This window comes from Nicotiana tabacum, chromosome 7 (genome assembly GCF_000715075.1).
Source record: "Nicotiana tabacum cultivar K326 chromosome 7, ASM71507v2, whole genome shotgun sequence".
In the NCBI taxonomy this organism is placed as follows: Eukaryota; Viridiplantae; Streptophyta; class Magnoliopsida; order Solanales; family Solanaceae; genus Nicotiana; species Nicotiana tabacum.
This window is the reverse complement of record NC_134086.1, coordinates 106,179,336-106,205,900: the sequence shown is the minus strand read 5'-3', so window position 1 is coordinate 106,205,900 and position 26,565 is coordinate 106,179,336. Positions and strand designations below refer to the sequence as shown.

At 37.3% G+C, this 26,565-nt stretch overlaps 3 protein-coding genes across 5 annotated transcripts; 2 read left to right on the top strand and 1 right to left on the bottom strand.

Moving 5' to 3' along the window:
• Positions 1–6,674: 6,674 nt before the first annotated feature.
• Positions 6,675–7,589, top strand: LOC107775147 (vacuolar iron transporter homolog 4-like). The gene has a single exon (XM_016594835.2). It carries the CDS (start codon positions 6,810–6,812, stop codon positions 7,464–7,466), a length of 657 nt encoding a protein of 218 aa, XP_016450321.1. The 5' UTR covers positions 6,675–6,809; the 3' UTR covers positions 7,467–7,589.
• A 2,021-nt stretch (positions 7,590–9,610) lies between these two features.
• LOC107775148 (vacuolar iron transporter homolog 4-like) lies at positions 9,611–10,552 on the top strand. Its single transcript, XM_016594836.2, has one exon. The coding sequence runs from the start codon at positions 9,730–9,732 to the stop codon at positions 10,384–10,386; it is 657 nt and encodes a 218-aa protein (XP_016450322.1). The 5' UTR covers positions 9,611–9,729; the 3' UTR covers positions 10,387–10,552.
• A 3,930-nt stretch (positions 10,553–14,482) lies between these two features.
• LOC107775149 (glycine-rich RNA-binding protein RZ1A-like) lies at positions 14,483–17,358 on the bottom strand. 3 transcript variants are annotated; one of them, XM_016594837.2, is made up of 4 exons: positions 17,222–17,358; positions 16,111–16,239; positions 14,827–15,362; positions 14,483–14,735 (listed from the first exon to the last, which is right to left on the bottom strand). In XM_016594837.2, the coding sequence occupies exons 2-3, from the start codon at positions 16,216–16,218 to the stop codon at positions 14,841–14,843; spliced, it is 630 nt and encodes a 209-aa protein (XP_016450323.1). In that variant the 5' UTR covers positions 16,219–16,239; positions 17,222–17,358; the 3' UTR covers positions 14,483–14,735; positions 14,827–14,840. The 3 variants fall into 3 exon arrangements, with proteins under 3 accessions (XP_016450323.1, XP_016450324.1, XP_016450325.1); XM_016594838.2 differs by having other exon boundaries at positions 16,111–16,236; positions 17,222–17,354; XM_016594839.2 differs by having other exon boundaries at positions 16,111–16,220; positions 17,222–17,329.
• Positions 17,359–26,565: the final 9,207 nt, after the last annotated feature.

Here is a 26,565-nt window from a genome sequence, read left to right as displayed (position 1 = left end):
GTTTTCATCGATTGCAGCCCCTATGACCAGGTTGACCCAGAAGGTGCTCCATTTCAGTGGACGGAGGAGTGTGAGGCGAGCTTTCAGAAGCTCAAGACAGCTTTGACCACAACCCCAATTTTGATACTGCCTACAGGTTCGGGGTCTTATACACTCTATTGTGATGCCTCGAGGGTTGGCCTCGGAGCGGTGTTGATGCAGGACGGTAGGGTGATTGCCTACACATCCAAACAGTTGAAGATACATGAGAAGAACTACCTTGTTCATAACCTTGAGTTAGCTGCCATTATTCACTCCCTGAAGATTTGGCGCCATAATTTATATGGGGTTCTGTGTGAGATTTATACTGACCATCGGAGCTTGCAGCACTTGTTCAAGCAAAAGGATCTAAATTTGTGCCAAACAAGGTGGTTGGAGTTGCTAAAGGACTATGATATCACTATTTTGTATCACCCGAGCAAGGCCAATGTGGTGGCCGATGCTTTGAGTCGTCGTGCAAAGAGTTTGGGGAGTTTGGCTTATTTACCAGCATCAGAGAGGCCTATGGGGATGGATATTCAGGCCTTAGCCAGCCAGTTTATGAGATTGGATCTTTCGGAGCCCAGTCGGGTTCTAGCTTGCGTGGTTTTTCGGTCTTCCTTATTTGATCGTATCAGGGAGCGGTAGTATGATGACCCTCATTTGCTTGTCCTCAAGGGCAAGGTTCAGCACGATGATTCTAGTGATGTGACTATTGGTGATGATGGGGTATTGAGGATGCAGGGTCGAATTTGTGTACCCCATGTTGATGGGCTTCGAGAGTTGATTCTAGAGGAGGCCCATAGCTCACGGTATTCCATTCATCCGGGTGCCGTGAAGATGTATCAGGATTTGAGGCAGCACTATTGGTGGAGGCGGATGAAGAAAGATATAGTTGGATTTGTAGCTCGGTGTCTCAGCTTCCAGCAGGTGAAGTATGAGCACTAGAGACCGGGTGGATTGCTTCAGCGGATAGAGATTTCGGAGTGGAAGTGGGAGCGGATCACCATGAACTTTGTAGTTGGGCTCCCACGGACTTTGAAAAAGTTTGATGCTATTTGGGTGATTGTGGATCAGCTGACCAAGTCCGCTCATTTCATTCCTGTGTGTACTACTTATTCTTCGGAGCGGTTGGCGGATAGAGGTACTCATTTCACATCATAGTTTTGGAGGGCAGTTCAGCGTGAGTTGGGTACTTGGGTAGAGTTGAGTACAGCATTCACCCTCAAATGGACGGACAGTCTGAGCGCACTATTCAGATTCTAGAGGATATGTTTCGTACGTGTGTGATTGAGTTTGGGGGGTCTTGGGATCAGTTTTTGCCATTGGCAGAGTTTGCTTACAATAACAGCTATCAGTCCAGAATTCAGATGGCACCATATGAGGCTTTATATGAGAGAAGGTATAGATCCCTGATGGGTTGGTTTGAGCCGGGTGAGGCCAAATTATTGGGCACAGACTTAGTTCAGGATGCTTTGGAGAAGGTTAAGGTGATTCAGGATAGACTTCGCACAACCTAGTCCAGACAAAAGAGTTACACGGACTGGAAGGTTCGCGATGTTTCCTATATGGTTAGAGAGCAGGTTCTGCTTTGGGTTTCGCCTATGAAGGGCGTTATGAGATTTGGGAAGAAAGGGAAGTTGAGTCCGAGGTTTATTGGCCTTTTGAGATATTGAGGTGTGTTGGGGAGGTTGCTTATGAGCTCACCTTACCTCCCAGCTTGGCAGGAGTTCATCCGGTATTTCATGTTTCGATGCTCTGGAGGTATCACGGTGATCCGTCGCACGTGTTGGATTTCAGTCAGTCCAGTTGGACAAGGATCTATCTTATGTTGAGGAGCCAATAGCAATATTGGACAGGCAGCGTAGAAAGCTGAGGTCAAAGAACATTGCTTGGTAAAGGTTTAGTGGCGGGGCCAGCCGGTCGAGGAGGCGACATGGGAGACTGAGCAGGATAGGCGCAACCGTTACCCTCATCTTTTCGCTACTTCAGGTATGTCTCTATGCTCGTTCGAGGACAAACGAATGCTTAAGTGTAGGAGGATGTGACGACTTGGCCGGTCGTCTTAAGAATTAACGCCTCAATCCCCTATTAACTGCTTTCCCCAAGTTTATTTCTACTAATGTGATTTGCCAGGATGTTCGATTTTGAGTTTCGGGACACTTAGTCCCTAAATGAGAGCTTCAGTGTTGGAAAGTTGACCGTAGTAGGAACGGTGTGAAGACGGCCTCAAAATGGAAATCTGATGGTTCCGTTAGCTCCATTAGATTATTTTGGGGTTAGGAGCGTGTTCGGATTGTATTTTGGAGGTCCGTAGCTAATTTAGGCTTGAAATGCCGAAAGTTGAATTTTGAAAGTTTCCGGTTCGATAGTGAGATTTTGATCTGAGGGTCGGAATTGAAGTAGTTTCGTTATATCATTTGGGATGTGTGTGCAATATTTCAGGTCATTCAAACGTGTTTTGGTTGGGGTTTTGATCGAAAATGGAATTCGGAAGATTTTTAGAAACTTAGGCTTGAATCCGATGTGTTTTGGTTGTTTTGATATTGTTTGAAGTGTTTTGAAGATTTGTACAAGTTTGAATAGAGTTTTAGGATATGTTGATGCCTTTGGTTGAGGTCCCGGGGGCCTCGGGATGAATTCGGATAGTTAAAGGAGAAAATTTTGGAGTTGAAGTTGTGCAGCAGCTGGCCTTCTGGTATTTTCGCATCTGCGGTTTGGGAACCGCAGATGTGGAGCTGCAGAAGCGGCTAAGGAGCCGTAAAGGCGAAAATTGGCCATCTCTCCAGGAACCGCAAATGCGGTATATTTTCCGCAGAAGCGGTACCGCACCTGCTGGTAAAGGGCCGTAGATGCGGAATCTAGCCTTAAGTGAGAAGTCGCAGATGCGACATTTGTTCCGCAGATGCGGTCCCAGTACCGCAGATGCGGAAACTGCTGGGCATTATTTTAAAAGGGGTTCCGCGACTTGGGAGTTTATTTCCACCATTTCTAATCGTTTTTGAAGCTTTTGAGAGTTGATTTCTAAGGAAAATAAAGGGGAATCTCTTGGAGGTAACATCCTTGACTTCGTAACTCTTTTTTATGTGATTAAAGACCTAATTAGTGGTGAGAAATTTGGGAAAAATGGGTAATTAGGGTTTGAGTGTAAGAGGCTTTTAAATGAGGATTTGAGGGGCCATTTGGACTCCGATTTCATTGTTCTTGTTATGTATAGACTTCTGAGAGTATGAGGTTTCTGAAAATATAAATTTCACCTGATTCTGAGACGTGGACCCGAGGAGCGTTTTGGTTATTTTACATAATTTCGCGTATTAGCTTAGAATTTAATTGTAGAATCAGTTACTTGAAGTGTTATTTACATTATGAAATTGAATTGAATAGATTTGGGCCATTTGGAGTCAAGTACTCGTGGCAAAGACGTGGTGTTGGGTTGATTTTAAGCCGGTTCGAGGTAAGTAGCTTGTCTAACCTTGTGTGGGGGACATTCCCATTAGGATATATATATTTGGTAATTGAAATTCCTTGTATGTAAGGTGACGAGTGCGTACTTGAGCTAATTGTTGAAAATCCGATTTTACTTTAAGTATTTAAATTGAGTTCCTTTTTCTTGCTTTATTCTACTTGCGTATTTAGCCTGTTATAATTTAGAAAAGCATGTTTAGTTGATTTAATTGTCTATCTGCTTAAACTGCCTTAATTGCATTACGCGAAGCATGTTAGGCTAGAATTAACTGTTGTTTGGTACGAAATTTTGCATTTAATTGTGTATTCTTGTGTTGCTTCTATGTGTTTTTAATTTGGGATTACGGGAAGGCATCCTGGGATATCCCCTGTACGTATTTATGATCTGGTCTGAGGTGTGGGATACCAAGAGATCCCTGGCACGTGTATTGAGGATACCAAGAGATCCCTAGCATTTATTGAGGATACTAAGAGATCCCTAGCATACATTGAGGATACCGAGAGATCCTCGGGATACCAAGAGATCTCTGGCATATATTGAGGGTACTAAGAGATCCTCGGGATACTGAGTGATCCTCCGGTTATCATCCTTGTTATGAGTGGTACTTCCTTGTGTTTGCCATTATTTCTGTTTCCGTTATTGTACTCCTCATTATCCTGTGTAGATTTTTACTGTAGATTTTCAACTGTACTGCTTATCTTATATTGTCATGTCTCATATTCTCTATATTTATTTAATCTCAGTAGGGCCCTGACCTTCCTCGTCACTACCCAACCGAGGTTAGGCTTGGCACTTACTAAGTACCGTTGTGGTGTACTCATGCCTCTTCTGCACATGTTTTTCATGTACAGATCCAGGTACCGCTGATCAGGTCTACTATCCTTGAGGGAGGTGACCGCTCTAGAGACTTCGAGGTACTTCTGCCGCGTCCGCAGACCGAGAAGTCCCTTTCTATTCCTGTTTTAGTATTTAGCCCTTCAGTACCTTCCTGTTTTTATTAGCCATTCCGGAGTTAGAGCTATGTAGTATTGATCTTTGCTTGTGATTCATTAGTTTCTAGGTCTTGGATTTTTGTTTGGTATTGAGAGTTAAACATAGTGTATGCCGAGCGGCACATTTAAACACTGTTACTGCTTTATTTCTGTTTAAATTGTTTACTTCCGCAAATTTAGTTTTTCTTCCACAAATTAGGCTTACCTAATCGTAGAGACTAGGTGCCGTCACGTTGGTTCACGAAGGGCGAACCGGGGTCGTGACACCCACAATTTCTATCTCAATCTTTAAAAAAAGTTAAATATTGGCAGGTTATAACTGCCAGAATATTTTTTTTTTCTATTGAAAATTTTAATTCTAGGATTCAATAAATACAACGTAAATCAAATTCCATTATAAGTATCTAAACAAACCAACATCACAAATTCAAGTCCATATCAAACTAAAGTTATACAACATATACTGTATATGATAACTTAAACATTTTACAATCTAGAGTAGGTCAACAGTAGATAATATACAAAAGTAACGGGTATTTGTTTGGTGATCTGTATTGTTGTCACCTCGTGATACTCTTATGCCCTTGAGTGAAGCAAACTCACTCTATATATCACTATGTTGAAACCGTGAAATAAACCAATAATTAATTCATCAAATCAAACCAAAATCAAAATCTTTTGGAGCTAACTTCAAACAAAAGAAGTAACAAAAAGATTTTGTATAATATCAGTGCATGTAACCAGTAATAGCAGATCAATTATCATTTTTAACACATTACCAATTAATACTTTATATTTACTTGTAGTTACCTTATAAGTACCCAATTGTATGCATATTTTTATGTCGTCGATGGATAGAGCTCAATCATAAGTACATTTGTTCAAAAGCACTACAGTCCTAATTCCTAATATCGCAGCTTGAAGTCTGCAGCCTTCTTATGCCCCATAATCCAAAGTAGACTATAAATACTAATTGTTGTTTGTACCTGTGATGAAAAATCATATTATGGTTATTTAAGGACTTAAAGCACAATGCTAAAAACTACTCTTGTATGCAACGAGTTCTACACGACCTTCAAGCGTATAAAATTTCGAACTCCTCTATTTTTACATTTCCAAAGGACCTCCACGGATCTCAATCTTGAGAGATAGTCTAACAATCCATGAGACCTAGGACACAGTGATGAAACCAGAAAATTTAATAAGAGTGTTCAAAATTTCAACACTCTTTGCTAGTGGTTTATGCAAAGGTGTTCAAAGTCTATTATTGCCTCTTCTAGGACAAATATCTGTTTGATTGTCAAAGAATTAGTGCTGACACATTATGAAGATGGGATTCGTTAGTGGATTTAAACTTTTATTTATGTCTAAAGACAGTAACTTCCACTTCATTCTGGATCAGAAAAGACAAAAGAAAACATTGAAGAGCTTGTGGCCTTTGTAGGAATGGCACACTTCTTGGTATACTCAAATATTTTGCTTTAACCTCTATTACAGAAAGCACACTGCACCCAAAATTAAATAATGCAAACAAATATTTCCATATCTATGTTCAAGCAAGTGCTTTCCTATACAGCAATGCATCCTCATTTGCTACCTTTATTTTGCAAAGGTCAAAAAAACTATCTTAAGGCTTCTAGCTCCTAAAAATTAGGTCACCTAAAGTAAACACACACACGCGCAAAAAAAAAAAAAGGTACTTGGTTAATCCTTGTGACATCTTTCAATCTGTTATATGAGGTAGGTGTTATCTTATAGTGGATATATTTGGTCTAAACGAAGTAACTTTATTAAAACTATAGATTTAAAAAATGAAGAGCTTGTGGCCTTTATGTGAATGGCACACTCTCTGGAATATTATAATCTTTGCCTTCTCAGCCTTACTGTGGACAGCACACTCTGCCCAATTTTAATATACCAAAAAAAGTATGTCCTATATCTCTATTCATGCATGCAAGTGCTTTCTCTATGCAGTATTCCATGTTCACAGGCTACATTCTAGGAATTATTTCTGGAAATGAGGTTTGACCAGAAAGATGGTGAATCAATGGCAAATATGAAACTGCAGATCCATTTTGCAAAGTTAGAAGTTGTTAATAAACAAATGAAAGGTTTTAGTAAGCGTGCAATCAGCAAAAAGAGATAAAATCCATGACTGCATGCCACCAGGCCTTGTGCTCAACACACTACTATTATTTTATATATGGCACCACTTTCTGCTCAGGGTGATTATTTATTAGACATCCTGCTCTATATATAACCATCAGAGGGAATATTGAATCTTCATAAACAAGAAGTCATCCTTTCTCAAACAATTCCTTAAAGATTTCTTAATGGCTGCTCAAAACGATGTCCAACTTACTGTCATTAAAGAACATGATAACCCGAACCAAAACGAAGTACCTGAAGAAGATTTTGACTACTCCCAAAGGGCACAATGGCTTAGAGCTGGTATATTAGGAGCCAATGATGGATTGGTTACAACTGCATCTTTGATGATGGGAGTTGGAGCTGTCCAAAAAGACGTTAACGCCATGATCCTAGTCGGCTTTGCAGCATTGTTTGCTGGTGCTTGTAGCATGGCCATAGGAGAGTTTGTTTCTGTGTACTCTCAACTAGACATAGAGTTAGCTCAAATTAAGAGAGAGAACACAATAAGAGGACAGAATCATGAAGAACAAGGAGAAGAAGACAAGAAGGAAGGACTCCCAAATCCATTTCTGGCAGCCATAGCTTCAGCTGTTGCATTTTCATTGGGTGGCATAATACCAATACTTGCTGCTGGATTTATATCTAATCATAAGGTCAGAATGGCTGTGGTGGTGGCTGCAGTGAGCTTGGCATTGTTTGTATTTGGAGGGGTTGGTGCTGTTCTTGGCAGAACTCCTGCAGTGAGGTCTTGTGCCAGAGTTTTAATTGGTGGTTGGATGGCTATGGCCATTACTTTTGGGCTTACCAAACTGATCGGCTCTGCTGGAATGGAGATGTGATTGAAACTTTATGTTCCTGTCTCTTTTCCTAGTTTAGAGTCATCTGTTTAAGAAATTTCTGTACTGTTAGACTAAATCTCCTGGATAAGACTTGAATAAATGCAAGAAATCTTTGTCTTATGGTTCTGGTATTTATGCTGAAGAATGAAATTGACGCGTTTTCTGAATTTTGTATACTCAGCCATATGTAGGACCTGAAAGACTAGCCATAACAGAAAACCTTGCTCCTTTAATATGCTTGGCATCATAAAATCTTATTGAATTTTTTTTGTAGCAGAGTTGCAGTTCAAGGTTACATTACATGCTAGAGAAGAATTTCATCTGAAGAACCACAAACTAGTTCCTCAATGGAACCACAAGCAACTGTGACTAAGCAATGACACAGATCAACAAATTAAAGTAAAAAAAAAAAGTAAAATTGGCAAACATAACGTCTAATAAAGCATATGGATGATCACTGGACTGACGACTGTCAGGGAAATGGATCTGAAACTACTGTCAGATAATGGGGTTTGCTGTACAAAAGGAGATGCAAAACAACAACCAGCAATCCTTTCGTTGATATTTCCCATATCTCTATTCAAGCAAACTGCAACCAAAGTTTATTTACTACTAAGTATGTTTCCTGTATATCAGTTCAAGCAAGGGCTTCCCTATACTTCTGTATCCTCACAAGCGCCTTTCTCCAAAGATCAAAAAGACATCTGAATGCTTCAAGCTTCCAAAATTACGTCACTTAAGCGTCCACCAAAAAAAAGGAGAGGAAGAAAAAAGAACAGTACCAGTAATCCATACAACATCTATCAGCTTTGAAAGCATTGTGAATTTTATATAAGACATTTGCAAGAAAGTTCTAGTTCTTAGTTCAAAATATAACGTTAGTAATGTGACCGTGATAGTACAAGGAAATAAACTGGTAAACCTGCCAGTGATACCAAATTAGCATGAAATATATGCCTAGGGAGCTAGAATTAACATTTGCTTTATATATTTCTCTTTTGCTCCCACTTTGCAGGACTGCACTCATTTTAGCGATATTGTCCGAAGAAGCAACTATTTACAATTAAGGGATTGAAACTACAGAAAATGGAAGAATGAATGATGCAACTTTAACGAAGAAATTAAAATATGGTGCGACTATTGCAGACATGGTATTTTCTGCAGTAGGCATGGTTTTTGCAATTACACTCAAGTCTTCTGCAGGGCTGCAGACAGGAGACTGGCCAGCCATGGCTATTACCTTTGAGCTTTTGCATTATCATGCTTATTGGTTTTGTGGAGTAACTCATGAAATCAACTTTACATTCATTTTGGAAAATTTTACTAATTTTTCAATATACAAATGCAAGAATTTAGAAAGCAAGCAAAGCTATATGTATTATGCTCCGTATCATTACATAAAAGAAAGATGGCATATGATGCTCTTACAAGAACATGTAATTTGTGTAATCTGCTACCAAGAAAAAAGAAAAAGGGTAAAACATAAAAAAGAAAAAAAGAAAATTGATAGACTGAATGTAGGGTATCTCTTAGTTGGTTAGGTGTTATCTTGTAGTGGATATATTTGGTCTAAAGGAGGTAACTTTATTAGATCTCTGGATTTAAAAAATGAAGAGCTTGTGGCCTTTATGTGAATGGCACACTCCCTGGAATACTATAATCTTTGCCTTCTCAGCCTTAGTGTGGAGAGCACACTCCACTCTATTTTATATACTCCACCAAATTAAAAAATTGTGTCTCTATTCATGCAAAGTGCTTTCCTATACGGCATTCCATGTCCACAAGTTCCTCTTTTCAGAAATCACGAAGTCATTTCATAATCAGCAATGGAAATTAAAACAGTACTTTGAATGGTGTCTAGCTCTCAATCTCAGGATTCGACTCTTAAAAGAGAACCATCAAGTTGAAATACTACAAGATAAAAAGTATTTGTTACCAATTATTCTGGGAATTGTCACAAGAAATAAGGTTTTAACTGGAAAATGCGGAACCAGTATGAAACTGCAGATTCATTTTGCAAAGTTGGAGATGTGTTAATAAACAAATGAAAGGTTTTCCCAAGCATGCAATCAGCAAACAAAAATAACAACAAAACCTGCCACCTTGCCTTGTGCTCAATGCTCACGACACTACTATTTTTTTATGGCACCACTTTCTGCTTAGACTGATTAATATTTAGTCATCCTCTCCTATATATAACCATCAGAGGGAAGGTTGAGTCTTCAAAAACAAGAAGTCCTCCAATTCTTTAGAAAATTTCTTCATGGCTGCTCAAAACCATGTGCAAATTACCATCCCTAAAGAACATGACAAACAAAACCAAGTCCCTGAAGAGGACTTTGACTATTCCCAAAGGGGTCAGTGGCTTCGAGCAGCTGTGTTAGGAGCCAATGACGGCTTGGTTTCAACTGCATCTTTGATGATGGGTGTTGGAGCTGTCCAAAAGAATGTCAACACAATGATCCTAACCGGCTTTGCTGGGTTGTTTGCTGGTGCTTGTAGCATGGCCATAGGGGAGTTTGTTTCTGTGTACTCTCAACTAGACATAGAGCGAGCTCAAATGAAGAGAGACAAAACAACAGGAGGACAGAACCAAAAACATCAACGACAACAAGACGAAGGCAACAAGGAGCAGCTGCCAAATCCATTTCAGGCAGCCGTAGCCTCAGCTATTGCATTTTCACTGGGTGCCATTGTGCCAATTCTTGCTGCTGCATTTATAGCAGATCATAAGGTGAGGCTAGGTGTGATTGTGGCTGCAGTGAGCTTGGCATTGTTAGCATTTGGAGGGATTGGTGCTTTTTTGGGCAGAAGTCCTATGCTGAAATCATGTGCCAGAGTTTTAATTGGTGGCTGGATGGCTATGGCCATTACCTTTGGCCTTACCAAACTGATTGGTTCTACTGGCTTGGAGATTTGATTGGAACTTTATGCTTCCTGTCTCTTGTGCTAGTTTCAAGTTATCTGTTTAAGAAATTTCTGCTGCATTGTTGACTAAATTTCCTGACTAAGACTAGAATAAATGCAAGAAATATCTGTGTTATAATTCTGCTGCGAATGCTTAAAAATGGTACTGCCGCGTTCTCCATATTTTATATCTGTCGGAACGGAAAGACCAACTATAACACAAAATCTTGCTTCTGTATGCTTGGTTGAATTTTTTGGTAGCGGGCTTGCAGTTAAGGTGAAGTAACACGTTATAGAACTTTTGAACCATGTTGCTATATGCTAGATGAGACATCATTAACACCTGTCATAATCTAAAATTCATTCGTTGAAAACAGTTGCAGGTATTATTTTATAAAATTTGAATATTCTATTCCATAAGCACCACGATCCCAAACATTGCTTCGCTACTTGCTGAGGAATGCATTCAGATGACAATTCCAAAAACAGTTTTTTGACTGGACGTTAAAATTTACTTCTATATATATATGGTGCAAGCTAGGCAGTATCCCAACCGAGAATTCCTAGGCCTGCTAACCCCTCAAGTTATGCAAGTAATGGCAAGTAGCTACTCTTTTTACTGAAACGAAAGAGAACCCTATCGACTACACTTCATTATCGGCATAGAAAAATATTGCCCGAGGCTCCTTCAACTTCCACTCCATCTTGCTCTCAATAATACTATGTCTTTATGACAAGTAAAATAGTTAGTAAAGCAAGGATGGGGAATTAGTCAAGTTACATGGATGCATGAGCTGGCAAAATATCTAGTAAGAGTATTAGTTAGCTAACAATAGTAGATTAGCATTAGCAATAGCTATTTAGCTCAATATACTGGGACCTATATATATTCTCTTGTATTACACTTTATGGTATGCAAAATGATAAATGAATGAACTATTTCTCTCTCGAACTCTTTTCTCTGTCCCCCTATTCCCTTGAATTCCTATTCTCCCTTGATCTCCTCCCCTCTTCTTCTCTTCTCGGATTGTTCTCGATACCAATAATTTGGTATCACTTTATATCTTGAAATATAAAAGACGGCGATATATTATGTAATGAAGTTTACAAAAACTTCGATTGGTAGATAGGGCATAGATCAATATGAAACAAGGCACTTTAAAAGGACCACGTCAAAACTGGCAGCCAAAAACACGATTATTATGTAATTAATTGGAGTACCTCTTATCCTTTTCTTTTTTTTAATTGTTTTGCATACCTCTAATTATCTATAACTTTATCACAGATAGCAGACCACAATGAAGAGACAAGGATAACTTGTAAAAATAATACTTCAAGAAGCAACGGAATATGAAGAAGTGAGAAGAGATTAAGAATAATGACAGAGAAGATAAAAACTTAGAACAAGTTAAAAGAAAAGCAACAGACAGATACTATTTGTGTCATAAACATGAAAACAAGTAGCTATAAGCAAACATAGAGACTCCCTTAATTAATTAATCAGATATTTTGAGTGCCTTAAGAAAATCAGGGTCAACCTCTTCTAAATCAATATCTCTGAAGAAATTCTGCAGCCGTTCCTCTTCGTCTTCGATTTCATCATAATTACGTTCCTTTAACTTTGCGGCCGCCACTCTTCGCTCAAAATCCAGACAACTCTAACCCTAGCAAACATTTCTTCCGCCAACTGCCTTAGGGTGGATATATTACAGCTACAGTAAGAGAATGGGAACGACGTTCCCAGTTTCACAAACTCAAGTGTAAGATCAGCAGGGCAGCTCTCTTAGAGAGACTAATCAGATGAGGAACCTCCGCAAATCCGAACCCTAGGGACATCAATCTCTCGCCAGCCCACTCCCTCAATACATAGTCACAACTCATTTTGCTAACCTCTCTTTCTCCTTCTATGCTTCTACTACTCGCAACCAAATTTGTTTTTCTCTTGTACTTCCACTACTCGCACGGTTATTACTTATATTGTTACCCCGGAAAGCCCTAGTTTACCAAACAACCAATTTAGTGTGGGGAATTGTTTCTTATTTTCTTTTCAATTATGAATTTACTTTCTAATTTAATTGCTTAATATATTTACAATACATAATTGGTGATAAATTAGTTTTAAAAAAAAAAGATTTTCTTAAATCATTCTAATGTGTAATTCTTCATAAATTTAACCTTTAAAACGATTGAAGGTATTCTAATAAACTTATTAGTTATAATATAATCAAACCAAACAAAAAAAAACTACTTGACAAGAGCAAATAATATAATTTTTCCAAACGTTTTCATAAGACATACAATACAATACACTATAATATAATATATTATAAGACGATGTGTAACAAAAAGTTTTATTATGTGCCTCACAGACACAAATTTGTGAGACAAAAACAAATGTCTCGCACAACTAATGTCAGTGGCACAAGGCGCCAAATAAAAAATTTCACCTTTGTACCCTTCTTCTACAAATCGCTTTTTATCTTCTTCCTAGGTCTCAATTTCTCTTTGCATTCGTCTCCTACAAATTCGGTGGTACATATCACTAAATTTCCAAGGTTCAGTTTCCTTCCGATGGATTTTCCATTTAATGTTAGATAGTGAGTTAAAATTTGGGATTAAGGATTTCACTAGGCTAGTTTCTACATCCAGAAATGCCATAGCTGGAGAACCCTGGAATTTGCTATGCTAACTAAATACCTACAAAGTGGTAGAAAAGGGAGATAGCTGAACCAATACGCTTTGCCAAAGGGGAGTTTCGGTGAAGAAACAACAATCTCCTATTAGAACACTCAATAACTCTAAACCTCCGAGATTATTATGATTAAAGGCAAATTGACAGCAGTAGTAAATTGCAGTATTTAAAACTAGAGCAGAGAGGGCAGATATCAAGATGAAACAAGGCACTTTAAAAGGACCAAGTCAAAATTGGCAGCCAAATTAAAAAGGTGAAACTAAATCCTGGAGAAAAAATGACAAGTTTTTCATATATGACTAAAGTTGTAACAATATAACCTTCTATCTTTCATGCTTCATCTCCTTCATAGAAGAGAGCAATACCTGATCCAGCACATTTCTTTTATTTTATTTTATTTTTGCAGGAAAAAAGAACAAAAATGTGCGTAGAAGCAATGGCACAGACAAGATATAATATTACATATGGCTGATCTATGAAGTATAGACTATTAGACTGCATGCAGAAGGGAAATGGATCAGAAGCTATAGTCAGATGAAGAAGTTCCCAGCACAATATAGAGATGCAAATCCAGGGGAAAAAATATTCCAAGCTCCAAAACTCTCTCTTGAATGTAAGGCAGCCAAGAACGTGCACAACTAGAAAGAAAAAGAAATATGCAGACTCGAGACACATATCACTCTTCAATGCACTAGTGACTCAAAATAGGCCGAAGTCTCCAACTGGAGTTCAAAAGCAGATCTGCCAAGTAGAAAGAATAGATACCTAGGACCAGGAGCTCATTGGCAAATGAAGTCTTGCTGTATTGGTTTTGCACTCATTTGGATCTTGAAAACAGACACCAGGACTACAAGAAAAGAACAAGAACCGTCCCCGCGAAATAGAAACACCAAAGCAGAACAAATTAGTGGAGCCATATTGCTGAACCCTCCAAGAGTATCTAAACATGTCACCATCTAACAGGAAAACTAACTCTTCCACCAACGATCTTTCCATGCAGAAGCATTCTCGCTCTATAAATTTAAATGCGCACCAAAACTAGCAAGAGAGCCAATCATGTACCCAGAAAAGGACAAAGGAACAAAATAGCCTGCCAAAAGGTTAACAACATTAATATCATAACAGTTGAGAACTTAGAATGGACCAATAGAGGGTAAAACGGAATAAATTACCCGGTTCACTCCCATTAACTGTTAAAGAGATTTTACAAGAACACAACAAAGGCCACTCCTAATCCAGTTCTACAATCCAATTAGACATGAACACCTGCTGGCCCAGATTTTTTATCACCAGTACTAAATTCAGGCAATTCATCAGACCCATCAATCACAAGGCAAAGTTTCAGAGGTGCGATTGCCATGCAAGAAAGCATTATAAATCCAGCACCACACAATGGTTTCCAAATTTCCAAACCAAGTAAGCAAATAACCAGCAACCATAGTGGCATTCAAAGTGTAAGGCCATATTCAAATTTGCAAATTAAGCAAGCATAAAATCCCAATCAAACTGTATTATCGAACATTTACGGACATAGAACAGTAGTTTATAAGAGCCAGGTTTCATGAGCTCAAACGATTCATCCATTTTGTTGGCTCAGGCCAGGGAAACAGCACCAAGTAGACATACATCAAATCACTTGCATCCAGCTTGTAGGACTTCTAACTCTTCAGCTGCATCAGAAAGAATCAAAATTTAATCAGCTCAAAAGTAAATAATACCCTGAATATTGGATAATTGAAAATCAAATAGCCTAAAACTTACCACAACTTAAAGCATCAGCCAGCTCGAGAGCCTCCAGAACTGCGACGTTCGTATGGTCCGGAACGATCACGGCTAAACCGTTCACCTCCTCCACGACCACCACCATCTCTGCCGCTGCGGCTTCCATATCGATCTCCGTTCCTATCGGGTCCATAGCCACTGCTTCTACTACCTCCGCCACCGCCACCATACCGACCACCTCTACCCCCTTCACTAGGGCATTCTCTGGCAAAGTGTCCTGGCTTACCACAGTTAAAGCAGTCTCCACCACCACCAGATCCCCGTCCACCTCCATAATCACGGCTACCACGATCGCGATCGCGACCCCGATCTCGGTCACGTTCACGGTCACGAGGTCGATCACTATCAAAATCTCTACCTGAACCTTTGTCAGGCTGGGCTTTGTCTACAGTAATATCACGACCATCTAAGTCCACTCCATTCATTGCTTCAATGGCATCTTCCATTGCTCTCTTTTCATCAAATGTAACAAAACCAAATCCACGAGATCGGCCAGAGAACTTGTCAAGTACAACCTAAGCCAAAAAGGATAGAGGCATTGAAATATTGAAATTTAACATCCACAAAAAGAAAAAAATAGAGTGGGAATGACATAAGAAAAAGAGAGGAAACGGAGGTAGACAGTTGCAATTCTAACTCTTGTCATAGACTTCACAACACAAAGAAACCTTCTAATGAGGTTCTGTGGTGAAGTTTGACAGGAAGAATTCACAATTTTGTCTAATCTCGCATGCACCTTGATAAAGTTTGGTGGTAATACTTGTTTGATGTAGTACCTTAAGCTACATTTTCATGAATTTTCAGAATCCCCTGATGATGTATGTGCGCATCCAGGGGAAAAAGATACTGATTTACCTTCATATTCCTCATTAGAAGTTGGGAGTGAGGTCAGGACTGAGGATTAAAATGATATCAATGAAAGTGCAGATGTTGTAGCATTCAAAGAGCAAGAATAAGAAAATTACTCAAAAGATTTGAATTGTTCACGTAAAGAGGTTAAAAATAGGTGCATTGAGAGATAAGTAGAAGGGAGATTGCACTAAAGTGGTCAAAACCCTGACCGTCACTTGAAAGGGAAGGAGGTTTGCAGGTATGAATGGTCTAATCCTAGTCTAAAGGATGAGGCAAACTCCTTCGCATAAATAATCCACCCAGCAACAATACTCGAAAAACAATAAAGAAGAAAAAAAAGAGAAGCAAAAAAAAAAAGAGATCATTGACAAATTAACCAATTCGAAAACCTAAAAAATAAACCATCCTTACCTTTGCATCAACAAGATTTCCAAACTTCTCAAATGCATCTTTTAATCCTCGATCAGAAGTTGACCATGACAAGTTACCAATAAAACAGCGATATTCATCATCTGCCATTTCTGAAACAGACTGCTGCTACTGAAAAAGAAGACAGAACGAGATAGATTTGGGAGGGGGGGGTGCAAAATCAAGCCAAGAGTCAAAAAGTGCACCAAAAGATTAATTCAGTTATGATAATAGGGCCTGCTTATGTGGATTATACTATTAGATCCATTTTCTCTGCCCCCAGACAACAATAGCATTAGACAAACAAGCCAAGCACTCAAAATAATCATCAACCATATATGATTCAAAATACAGTTCCACTTAACAAATACAAAATCACACTATTTTTACTACTATTTTAGGTTTTATCAAAAAGGAATATCACTTCACCATACTCCTCTATGCAGTCAATTAGCTTATGTGTTCTAATTGTGAATTCAACAATATAATTCAACAATCTAAGCAGAAAGCTCATCAACCAACAAAATCATACTGTAAAACCTACTTTTTGTCAGACACCAAGAAACAAATTGACCCCTTCCTAAGCATGAAACATGAATGAATTTTTCTAAATATGTACAGAATAATCATATGCAAACATGAAAAGAATCCAGAAGCCCAACCAATCAATCACCCCAATTCAGTTAAAAATACCCCATCCCCATTTAACTATTTTAACTGTTTAGTATACTTTCACCAAATTAAATTATGCACAGCACAAAAATAGCCAAAAACATATAACATTAAAAGAACAAATTTATTTGAGACATTCTTCAACATTAAGCATGAGTTGGATACTTTATTCAATGATTAATAAGAGAAATTCATTATCTTTTATCAACTCATAAAGTACAAACTGAAACATAACAGTACAGAAAATTGCTTCAAGATATATATATATATAAAGGAACATGGGTCTGTCAATTTAACATTTTCATGAAAACCCAAATCATCAATTGCCCCAAATAAGCCATCAAAGCTTCAGAATTCGCAAACGAATTAGATCTTCGAGACAATCTATGCAAAAAGTAGATAGCAAGAAACAAAAGTTGTAGATACTAGAAATAAATGTTACCTTTGAAAATAATGAAGATTCGGAGATGAGAGGGCGGCGGCGATACGAAGAGATGCAGAAAAGTTTAGTAGCGTTTACTCCAAAGAAGAAATGCCAATCTGATTCGGGTGTGTTATTATTTTATGGATGGATAGAGGCAAAGGGGGCTCAATGTGTTCTTGTCGGGGCAACCCGACTTCTAATGACCTCAATGAAAATATTTGTGTCATATTTTTTAAAATTTATGAAATTATTTTATTTTAAAAATCTTTATTTTAATTTCATATTATTTATACTAGCTACACTTTGTCACGACCCCAAATCCCACATCATGCGTTGTGGTGGCACTTAGTTTTTAAGACTAAGTAAGCCGATTATAATAACAATACAAGCCTTTTTTTTATGAAATAGAAATAGAAACAACTGTCAAAACCAACAACGGAAATATTCAAACAACCTCCCAAGACTGGTAATATTGAGTCGCGAACTCTAACTGAATACATGAAATGATCTCAAAGATCGAATACTCAATATTGTTTGAATAATAATTAACAATACAATAAAATGGGAAGACGATTGCAACGACCAAGCAGCTCTACCTTGAATCCTTATTATCAGCACACTAACTATACTCGAGTCCAATATCTCCAGTACCTGGCTTTGCACAAAAATGTGCAAAAGTATAGTATGAGTACACCACACCCGGTATCCAGTAAGTATCAAGACTAACCTTGGTGGAGTAGTGACGAGGTACAGTCAAGACACTCACTAATCTAATAACCTGTGCAATGTAGCATACAAAAATAATAGGAAACAAACAGCAATGATAGAAACAATAATCAACCAGTGATACAAACAATAGTACAACAAGAACACCATAAATATTACTCAACAAATAATGAATACAAGCACAACTGATTAATCAAGTCATTCAAATATGTGTCTTTCGCCTATAAGTTTTTCAAATAAAAATCTTTAGAATATAATTCTTTCCAGCAAATATATTTCAAATATGCTTTTTTCAAATAAATAATTTTTGAATATAATTTTTTCAAGTAAAAGTCACCTTGTGACGCCTCATTTCATAATCATAAATAATATGGGTCTCAGCCCACTTTCATATTTCTACGGCACTTTTTGCCCATATTTCTACCAGAATCACACGGACAACTCACGTGCCAATATTATCATCATTTACCGTCTGCACCTCGTGCCCACATTTCATATCACAACTACACGGACAATTCACGTGCCAATTTCATTTTCAGGCTCTGATACCAACTTGTCACGACCCAATTCCCAAACCTGGTCATGATGGCGCCTCTCATGAAGACAAGGCCAGCCATTCAACCCAATTCATCCTTTTAAGACAATTAATTAACACAATTGTAGTATAAACATGGTTTAATAATATCCAATAGCGGATAGTATAGATAAAATACGGAAATCCAACCCAACTCAGCCCTAACCGGGGTGTCATAAGTCATGAGCTACTACAGAGTTTACTAAAATTCTACAAAGTATGAAATTAGGAACAAAGTCTGAAGATATCATAAATAACAGAAGATAAGGGACAAAACGGGTCTGCGAACGCCATGCAGCTACCTCGATAACTCTGATGAAAACTGAACAACAGAAAACTCGCTCTATGCCTCAGGAATACCTGTACCTGCACACATGGTGCAGGGAGTAATGTGAGTACTCTGACCCGGTGAGTAATAAATATAACTAAGGACTGAAGGTAAGAAAACACGTTAAGGCACACAACATTCTATACAGATGCAGTGAAATCATTTAAAATAACAATTCAGTGAAACATCATGTGAAATTTCTTTTAAACCAGTAAAATAGGTAATTTGGCAGTAAAATAACAAGTACAAATCTGCCCCTCGGGCTCAGTATCAAAATAATAATTAGAAATCTGCCCCTCGGGCTCAGTATCAAAATAATAAGTAGAAATCTGCCCTTCAGGCTCAATATCAAAATAATAATTAGAAATCTGCCCCTCGGGCTCAGTATCAAAATAATAAGTAGAAATCTGCCCTTCGGGCTCAATATCAAAATAACAAGTACAAATCTGCCCCTCAGGCTCAGTATCAAAATAATAATTAGAAATCTGCCCATCGGGCTCAGTATCAAAATAATAAGTAGAAATCTGCCCTTCGGGCTCAATATCAAAATAATAATTAGAAATCTGCCCCTCGGGCTCAGTATCAAAATAATAAGTAAAAATCTGCCTCTCGGGCTCAGTATCTCAGAACAGTATCAGCCCCTCAGGCTCAGAACAGTATGAAGCAACCAGTCAATGAAATAAGAGCACATAATTATTATGGCAGATAAGGAATAAATGCATGAGTGCAATGCAATGCATATGACGGTACCCTCTGGTACCCACTGAGGCGTGCAGCCCGAGCCATCCATATTTATTTATCGTCGACGATGCTCACTGGGGTATGTACAGACTCCGGAGGGGCTCCTACAGCCCAAGCGCAATATCAAGCCATCTAGTGGCATCAAATATAGGCCCTCGGCCTCATATCAATATCAGTATAATCACCCAGGCTCTCGGCCTCAATATCAATGTAACACTGTTGCGGCGCGCAGCCCGATCCATGCTCAGTTCAGAAATCATCATAAGCCCCTTGGGCATTCGTAAAACAATAGTTCTCAGCCCGAAATATCATTTAGAAATATCATTTAAGTTTTCAAATCTTAGAAAGATGGCAGAGTTTGCAAAACAGTATTTAAAACCTTAGACTGAGATCAAATGATATGCAAAATATGCAAAAACAGTGATATCAATCCTTGAAGAATTCAAATAATTGGCAAGAAGCCCAAATGTAACAATCAAATCTAAGTAAGGATGATTCTCAATTTAGTTCAAGTAGAAACACGGTAAAAACATCTCTCGGGACGGACCAAGTCACAATCCCCAATGGTGCTCTACCCCACGCCCGTTATCCGGCGTGCAAGTCACCTCAATATAGTGTTATGATGTGAAATTCCGGGGTTTCAAACCCTCAGGACATCATTTACATCAATTACTCACCTCAAGACGGCCAAAAGTCTAGCTCGCTATGCCCTTGCCTCTCGAATTGGCCTCTTCGTGCGTCGAATCTATCCAAAATCAGAACGAATATGTCACATTATGCTGTAGGAACAATACCCAATCGAAAATAACTGAAAAACATCAAAATCCCGAAATTTGGCAAAACCCGAGCCCGGACCCACTTCTCGAAATTCAGAAAAATTAACATCAACGGATTCCTTATCTCGCCACGAGTTTATACATATAAAATTTATCAAAATCGGACATCAACTCGACCCTCAAATCTTCAAATCTTATTTTCAAATCCCTAGGCCTAAATCGCCAATTTACTCCTAAAAAACATGTAATCTAGTCGGATTATTCGATGATAATTCAATATTATGGAGTAGAAATGATCACGAGTGACTTACCTCAAGATTTCCCATGATTTCTTGCTCAAAAATCGCCCCAAGCCGTGTTCTTTCACAAGAAAAACGTGAAAATGAGCAAAAAAATAGAACAGCACTAATAAAGCCCATTCTGGTCGCTAAAAGACCTTTCCGGTCGCTAAAGGTGCCAAATCTGGTCGCTAAAGGTGCACACCAGAACCTTCTGCACCAGCAATATTTATTTTCACTAAAAAGGCTCTAACTCCACCATACGAACTCTGAATTCGATGATTCTTGTTCCTATGAGTCACAAATAATGATACGAATATAGTCCTTCAATCGAAACTCAATTCGGAGCTCGTTTACTCAGTGCGATATCCATTTCGCTCGTTAAACAATTAACAGATGTTTCGCGTCAAAAACCCAATCGCGACTTGATGAAATTAGACCAAACTTTCCAGATCAGTCCTATAATTCATTATCAAAATTCCAAAAGTCTCGAAATCAAATTTCAATCTCTAGAACTAAATATGGACCTTTGGATCATTACGTGCTTATGCTCAAAACGGCAAAAATCTTCCAAAAACTCTTCCAAAACTTATCCGAGCCTCATGTGACCCCGACCAAACATGCCAACACACCCCATAACGTCATTCAAACTTTTTGCAATCAACAAAACACCTCAAACAACATCAAAACCATCAATTCACGTCGAATTCAAGCCTAAGTTTTCCAAAAACTTCCGAAACACGCATTTGATAAAAAACCCGACCAAATCACCTCCGAATGACATGAAATTTTTCACACACATCCCAAATCACATAATGAAGCTACAGAAACCCACGGAATTCCATTCCGACCCTTGGATCAAAATCTCACCTATCAACCGGAAATCGCTAAAATACTAGTTTCGCCAATTCAAGCCAAATTCCACACCGAAACTCCAAAACCAATTACGATCGCGCTCCTAAGTCATAAATCACCTAATGGAGCTAGAAAAATCATAAAAATTCCGATCCGAGATCATTTACACATAAGTCAACTCTTGGTCTAACCTTTCAAATTCAAAGCTTTCATCTGAGACTATTCTTTCAAATTCATTCCGATTTTTTTTCCTGAAAACCAAAACCAACGATCTACATCAGTCATAACACATAACACAGGGCAAGTCATGCCCGAGAACAGGCGATCAAAGCGCAAAAGCTCAAAACGACCGGTCGGGTCGTTACACTCGTGCCCATATTTCATATCACAACCGCACGGACAACTCACGTGCCAATATCATTTTCATTATATAACCACGACACCTCGTACCTATATTTCATATCACAACCGCACAGACAACTCACGTGCCATTAATAAAGTCATAATATTTTCCACGGCACCTCGTGCCCATATCATAATCTGCCCGGCAACAGCCACATGCTCACAATCTTAACATGTATCAGATTATTATCAAATTTACTGAATTAACAAAACAAGTTGCACAATATATGAAAGAAATCACAAGTAAATCACAACATCACATAAAAATCACTAGCACAGTATCCCCACATCATCACATAACAATTACCAACACAATAACCCCAGACCATCACATATCATCCCTAACAATAGCTGTTGTTATCTCTCCTATAGCTACCTTTATCGCTCCTATAATAGCCTCTCTTATCCCTCCGTGCTGACAATATCAATAGCCACCCTTATCGCTCATATAGACATCCTTATCGCTCTTATAGCCACCTTTATCGCTCCTATATTAGCCTCCCTTATCACTACGTTTAATAGCCTCCCTTATCGCTCAGTATAATAGCCACTCTTATCACTCCGCCCAGATAATATCCCAACACACATAACCACAGTGAAATGCCACCCTTATACCCACGTAATATCAATGATGGAATGACACCCTTATGTCATCATAGTAATAACTCAAATTACACAATAATTTACATGAAATATTATCAAAACAATACAATACAATAATTCATATCACAAATTGCCCACTAGCCACAATCAATTTCAAAGATACAATAAAATCAATTAATTTCACAACGAAAAGCCTAAGGCTCCACACAATGTATATAAAACCTCAAAACAACAACAAGGATGGAAAAATAATTTATCATAGGACAACAGCTTCTTTAATCCAAAATTTCGATAATTATGCCTCTTTTTAACGTATTTAATTAATTATTTGCAGATGAAAAAATCCATAATATAGTTATTTTCAGGAAATATCAAATCAACAAACACACAGAACTCACAAAAAAAAATTCAAGTGGCAATCACACCAAATTATCATATAAATACAAACTCGATAAATAAAGAATGAAGCATCACAATCAAGGATTTACTATGGGTGTCTATGAATTTTAATCGATATAATTTGCACATATAAACCAAGTACGAACTCGTCACCTCGTGTACATGGTTTCCAATTATACAATTTCCATATAAAACTCAATTCCTAAGGGGAAGTTTCCCCACACAAGGTTAGGCAAGATACTTACCTCGCTTCGCAACCAAATTCAAGATTCTAATAAACCTTTGCCTCGCGAATTTGTGTCCGCAAGCTTCAAATCTAGTCACAAACAATTCAATATACTCAATACGAATCGTAGGAATTAATTTCATACGAAATTACTAATATTCCGAATTAAAATTCGAAATTCATTTTAAAAAATCGACAGTGGGACCCAAGTTTCGAATCCCGAAAAAACTCACAAAATCCAAATACCCATTCCGATACGAGTTCAACCATATAAAATTATCGAATTCCGACATTTGATTGCCTTTCAAATCTTCAATTAAAGTCTTTATAGATTTCTACCATTTTTAACTCAATCTTTACCCGTTTGAACTCAACAATCTTCCCACAAACCTTCTTGGTACAAGCATGTATAACTAATACTCTCACATCCAAGAATTATCTTACTAGTTACCCATTTCTACTTAGATTTCGAAATTGAAGAATTGGGGAAAGAAATTCTTTCCTCTTTGAAGTCCTAATAACACCTTTGATCCGATTTCAAGGTTTGATTCAAGGAAGAGTAGTGAAATCTTTAGTTTTCCCCTTTACTCTCTCTAGAATCGCTCTCTCTTATCTCTAAAATACCATAAATTTCCCCAAAATGAACCCCAATCGAGTTAAATAAAATGGGGGTTGGGTCAGAAAAATCCATTTTTGTACGACCGCGATGCGTGGGTCGCGCGCGGGGCAGCTGTGCAAAAAGTGTTTGGAAATGAAATTTCGGAATGTTGTGGAATTTCCTACAGGCGCGATAAGCTTGGCGTCGCGTGGGGCGGCACGGTAGTACAAATTATGCCAGCGTTTGGTAATTTGATCATAACTTCTTGTAGGAGTGTCCAAATGACAAACGGTTTGAAGCGCTAGAAACTAGACTCGAAGGTATTTCATTTGATAGGTTGTACATCACATATATCCTTATATATATGTAGATATGCTCGTCCAAAGTTTGGTCTTGTGTGTACTCATTTGGAACTTTAGTCTATTATGAAATTTTCCAACTTGGCTTAGACTTAGGACTTTCCTTAGACTCCATATCACTTATAATATGCCTCGTACACTTATTATCATATTCAATTGATATTCATCATGTTATTAGTCCTCGTCCGCACACAAAATAATATAATTAGAACACATCAACTTTCTAAAATCACCAAAATGCGCTGAATTGTTCTACAAACTTCCAACTCCAATTCTGGACATACGCCTAAGTCCGAAATCACCATGCGAAGCTATTGGAACCATTAAAATTCCATTCCGGGATCATTTGCATAAAAATCAAACTCTGGCCATCTCTTTTCATTTAAGCTTCTAAAACAAGAATATAATGTTCTTTCAATTAAATGTCAAATCGTCCGAAAGCCGCAACTGACTGCGCATGCAAGTCATAATACACATTACGAAGCTGCTCGAGGTCTTAAGCCAATGAACGGGACACTAATTCTTAAAACGACAAGCTGGGTCATTACACACTTAAACATAATTATTAATTTATCCACATAAATAATTAATCATACACTCTCCAATTTGACTTTTATTAATTTTTAGTGCCTTTTTGTAAAAATAAAATGCTTTCGGACACAAATCAAACATTAAAAAAGATCCCGATGGAAAAGCATCTTTTTTGGCATCCTTTATACCCAAGACCTTCTAATGATATGTTTGAAAATGGGAAAATTTCACATAACAACAATTGGGATCCCTACTTTTTAATTTTATAGCCCATATTTCAATTTACAACCAACTAACACAAAAATAATAGGCTAAGATTCAACATCCAACTTCAATAGGTTCTCAAAATTACTATTTAATTTTTTAAAAAGATTGCTCAAGCTTTTAAGTTAATTTTCGAATCAGTAACTGTAACTCAAATGTTAGTTCAACAAACCAAATCCATTTGGATAATAAAAATAAGATTTTTAACAAGCTTAAATATGTGGGTTTAGATTCCGAATTTGATTTCATTAGAAATTTGGAGTAGGTATTATCTAGAATTGTTAGAAATAGTATACAGAGGTTGTATATAAAATTTGAAGTTATTTAATGGAGATTTGGACTGATTTTGAACAAGAATTGCAACTGAAAATCGTGGAAGAAGTTCGTATACAGACGCTTGTATAAAGGTGTATAAAAATGTATAATAGTATATAAGATGTGTTTATACACTCATATACACTATTATACAAGATTATACATAATTATATAAAAAACTGACTTCGTCTTCTTCCTTGCGTTTTTTCTGAAATTTAACTCAAATCTTGCTCAATTCTACTCCAAATCACTTCAAATTTAAATTTTGAACTCCTTTTAATATTTTCAATCAATTAGAACAACACTCAATCCAAACAACTAACAAACTCAAAAAATCTTATTTTTGAAAGCAAAGCTTTGAATGACTTTTAATGGTGGAATGTTGAATCTTTAATTTTCTTACATTGCAACCAGGTAACACAGGGAAGAAGCAGTATTGGCGGACGACCCTTTGAAGCATATGTAGAAGATATGAGAAGAAAAGAGAGTGAAAACAATAGTTGTGAGAACATAGATTTAACTCCATAGCTTTTAAAAGCAATGATGGTAAGAAAATAGATTTTAAATTTGCTAATGCTTTCAAAATATGTATAATATGAATTAGATCAGGTAAAACTTAAAAATATAGGCCACTTTTTATTATGGTGTAAAGTCAAATATATTTTCTTGTAATTCTTTCTTTGAAAATTATTAAAACCCTTAAACCTTAAAAAATGGATTGTAGAATTCCAACATAATGCACAGACTTAATAAATAAGGAAAGTAGACGCCTAACAGAAAAAATTCTAAGAGCCACTTTGGAAAGTCACATAGGAATTGTATTAGTATACAATTGATTATAATTACATAGTTTGACATATTTATCTGGCCAAGTAATTACTTAGTCAGTATAGAATTGGGTATAATTGAAAAGGTATAATTACACTTTCCAATTTTCAAATAAGGAAGTAAGAACCTGTGGTATTACAAGGATATTTTTTAATTTCTTTCCTTTTTATTTTTATTAATATTTATTTTCTTTATAACTTTTTATTTTCATTATTTTATTTTTTACTTTATAATTTAAAATATATCTTCTTTATACATTATTTATCCTTTACTTCTCTACCTTTACTTGATGTGATTCCATATAATTGCTCGTACATTTTATTTTTTATGTATTTTATTTTCTTTACTTTGCGTAACTATGTTATTATTCTAGTTTTTGAAACTACACATCCTAATATTAGAAATAATGAGTCATTAACAAATATGGCATATAATGAGTGATGTCATTAAAGTAGAATTTTATTGTTAAATGAGGTTATAAACTTATTATATTTCCTAATCTTAACTTGTATTGGAGCTTATTTTTATTATGTTGGAATTTGATATATGTTAAAGTATT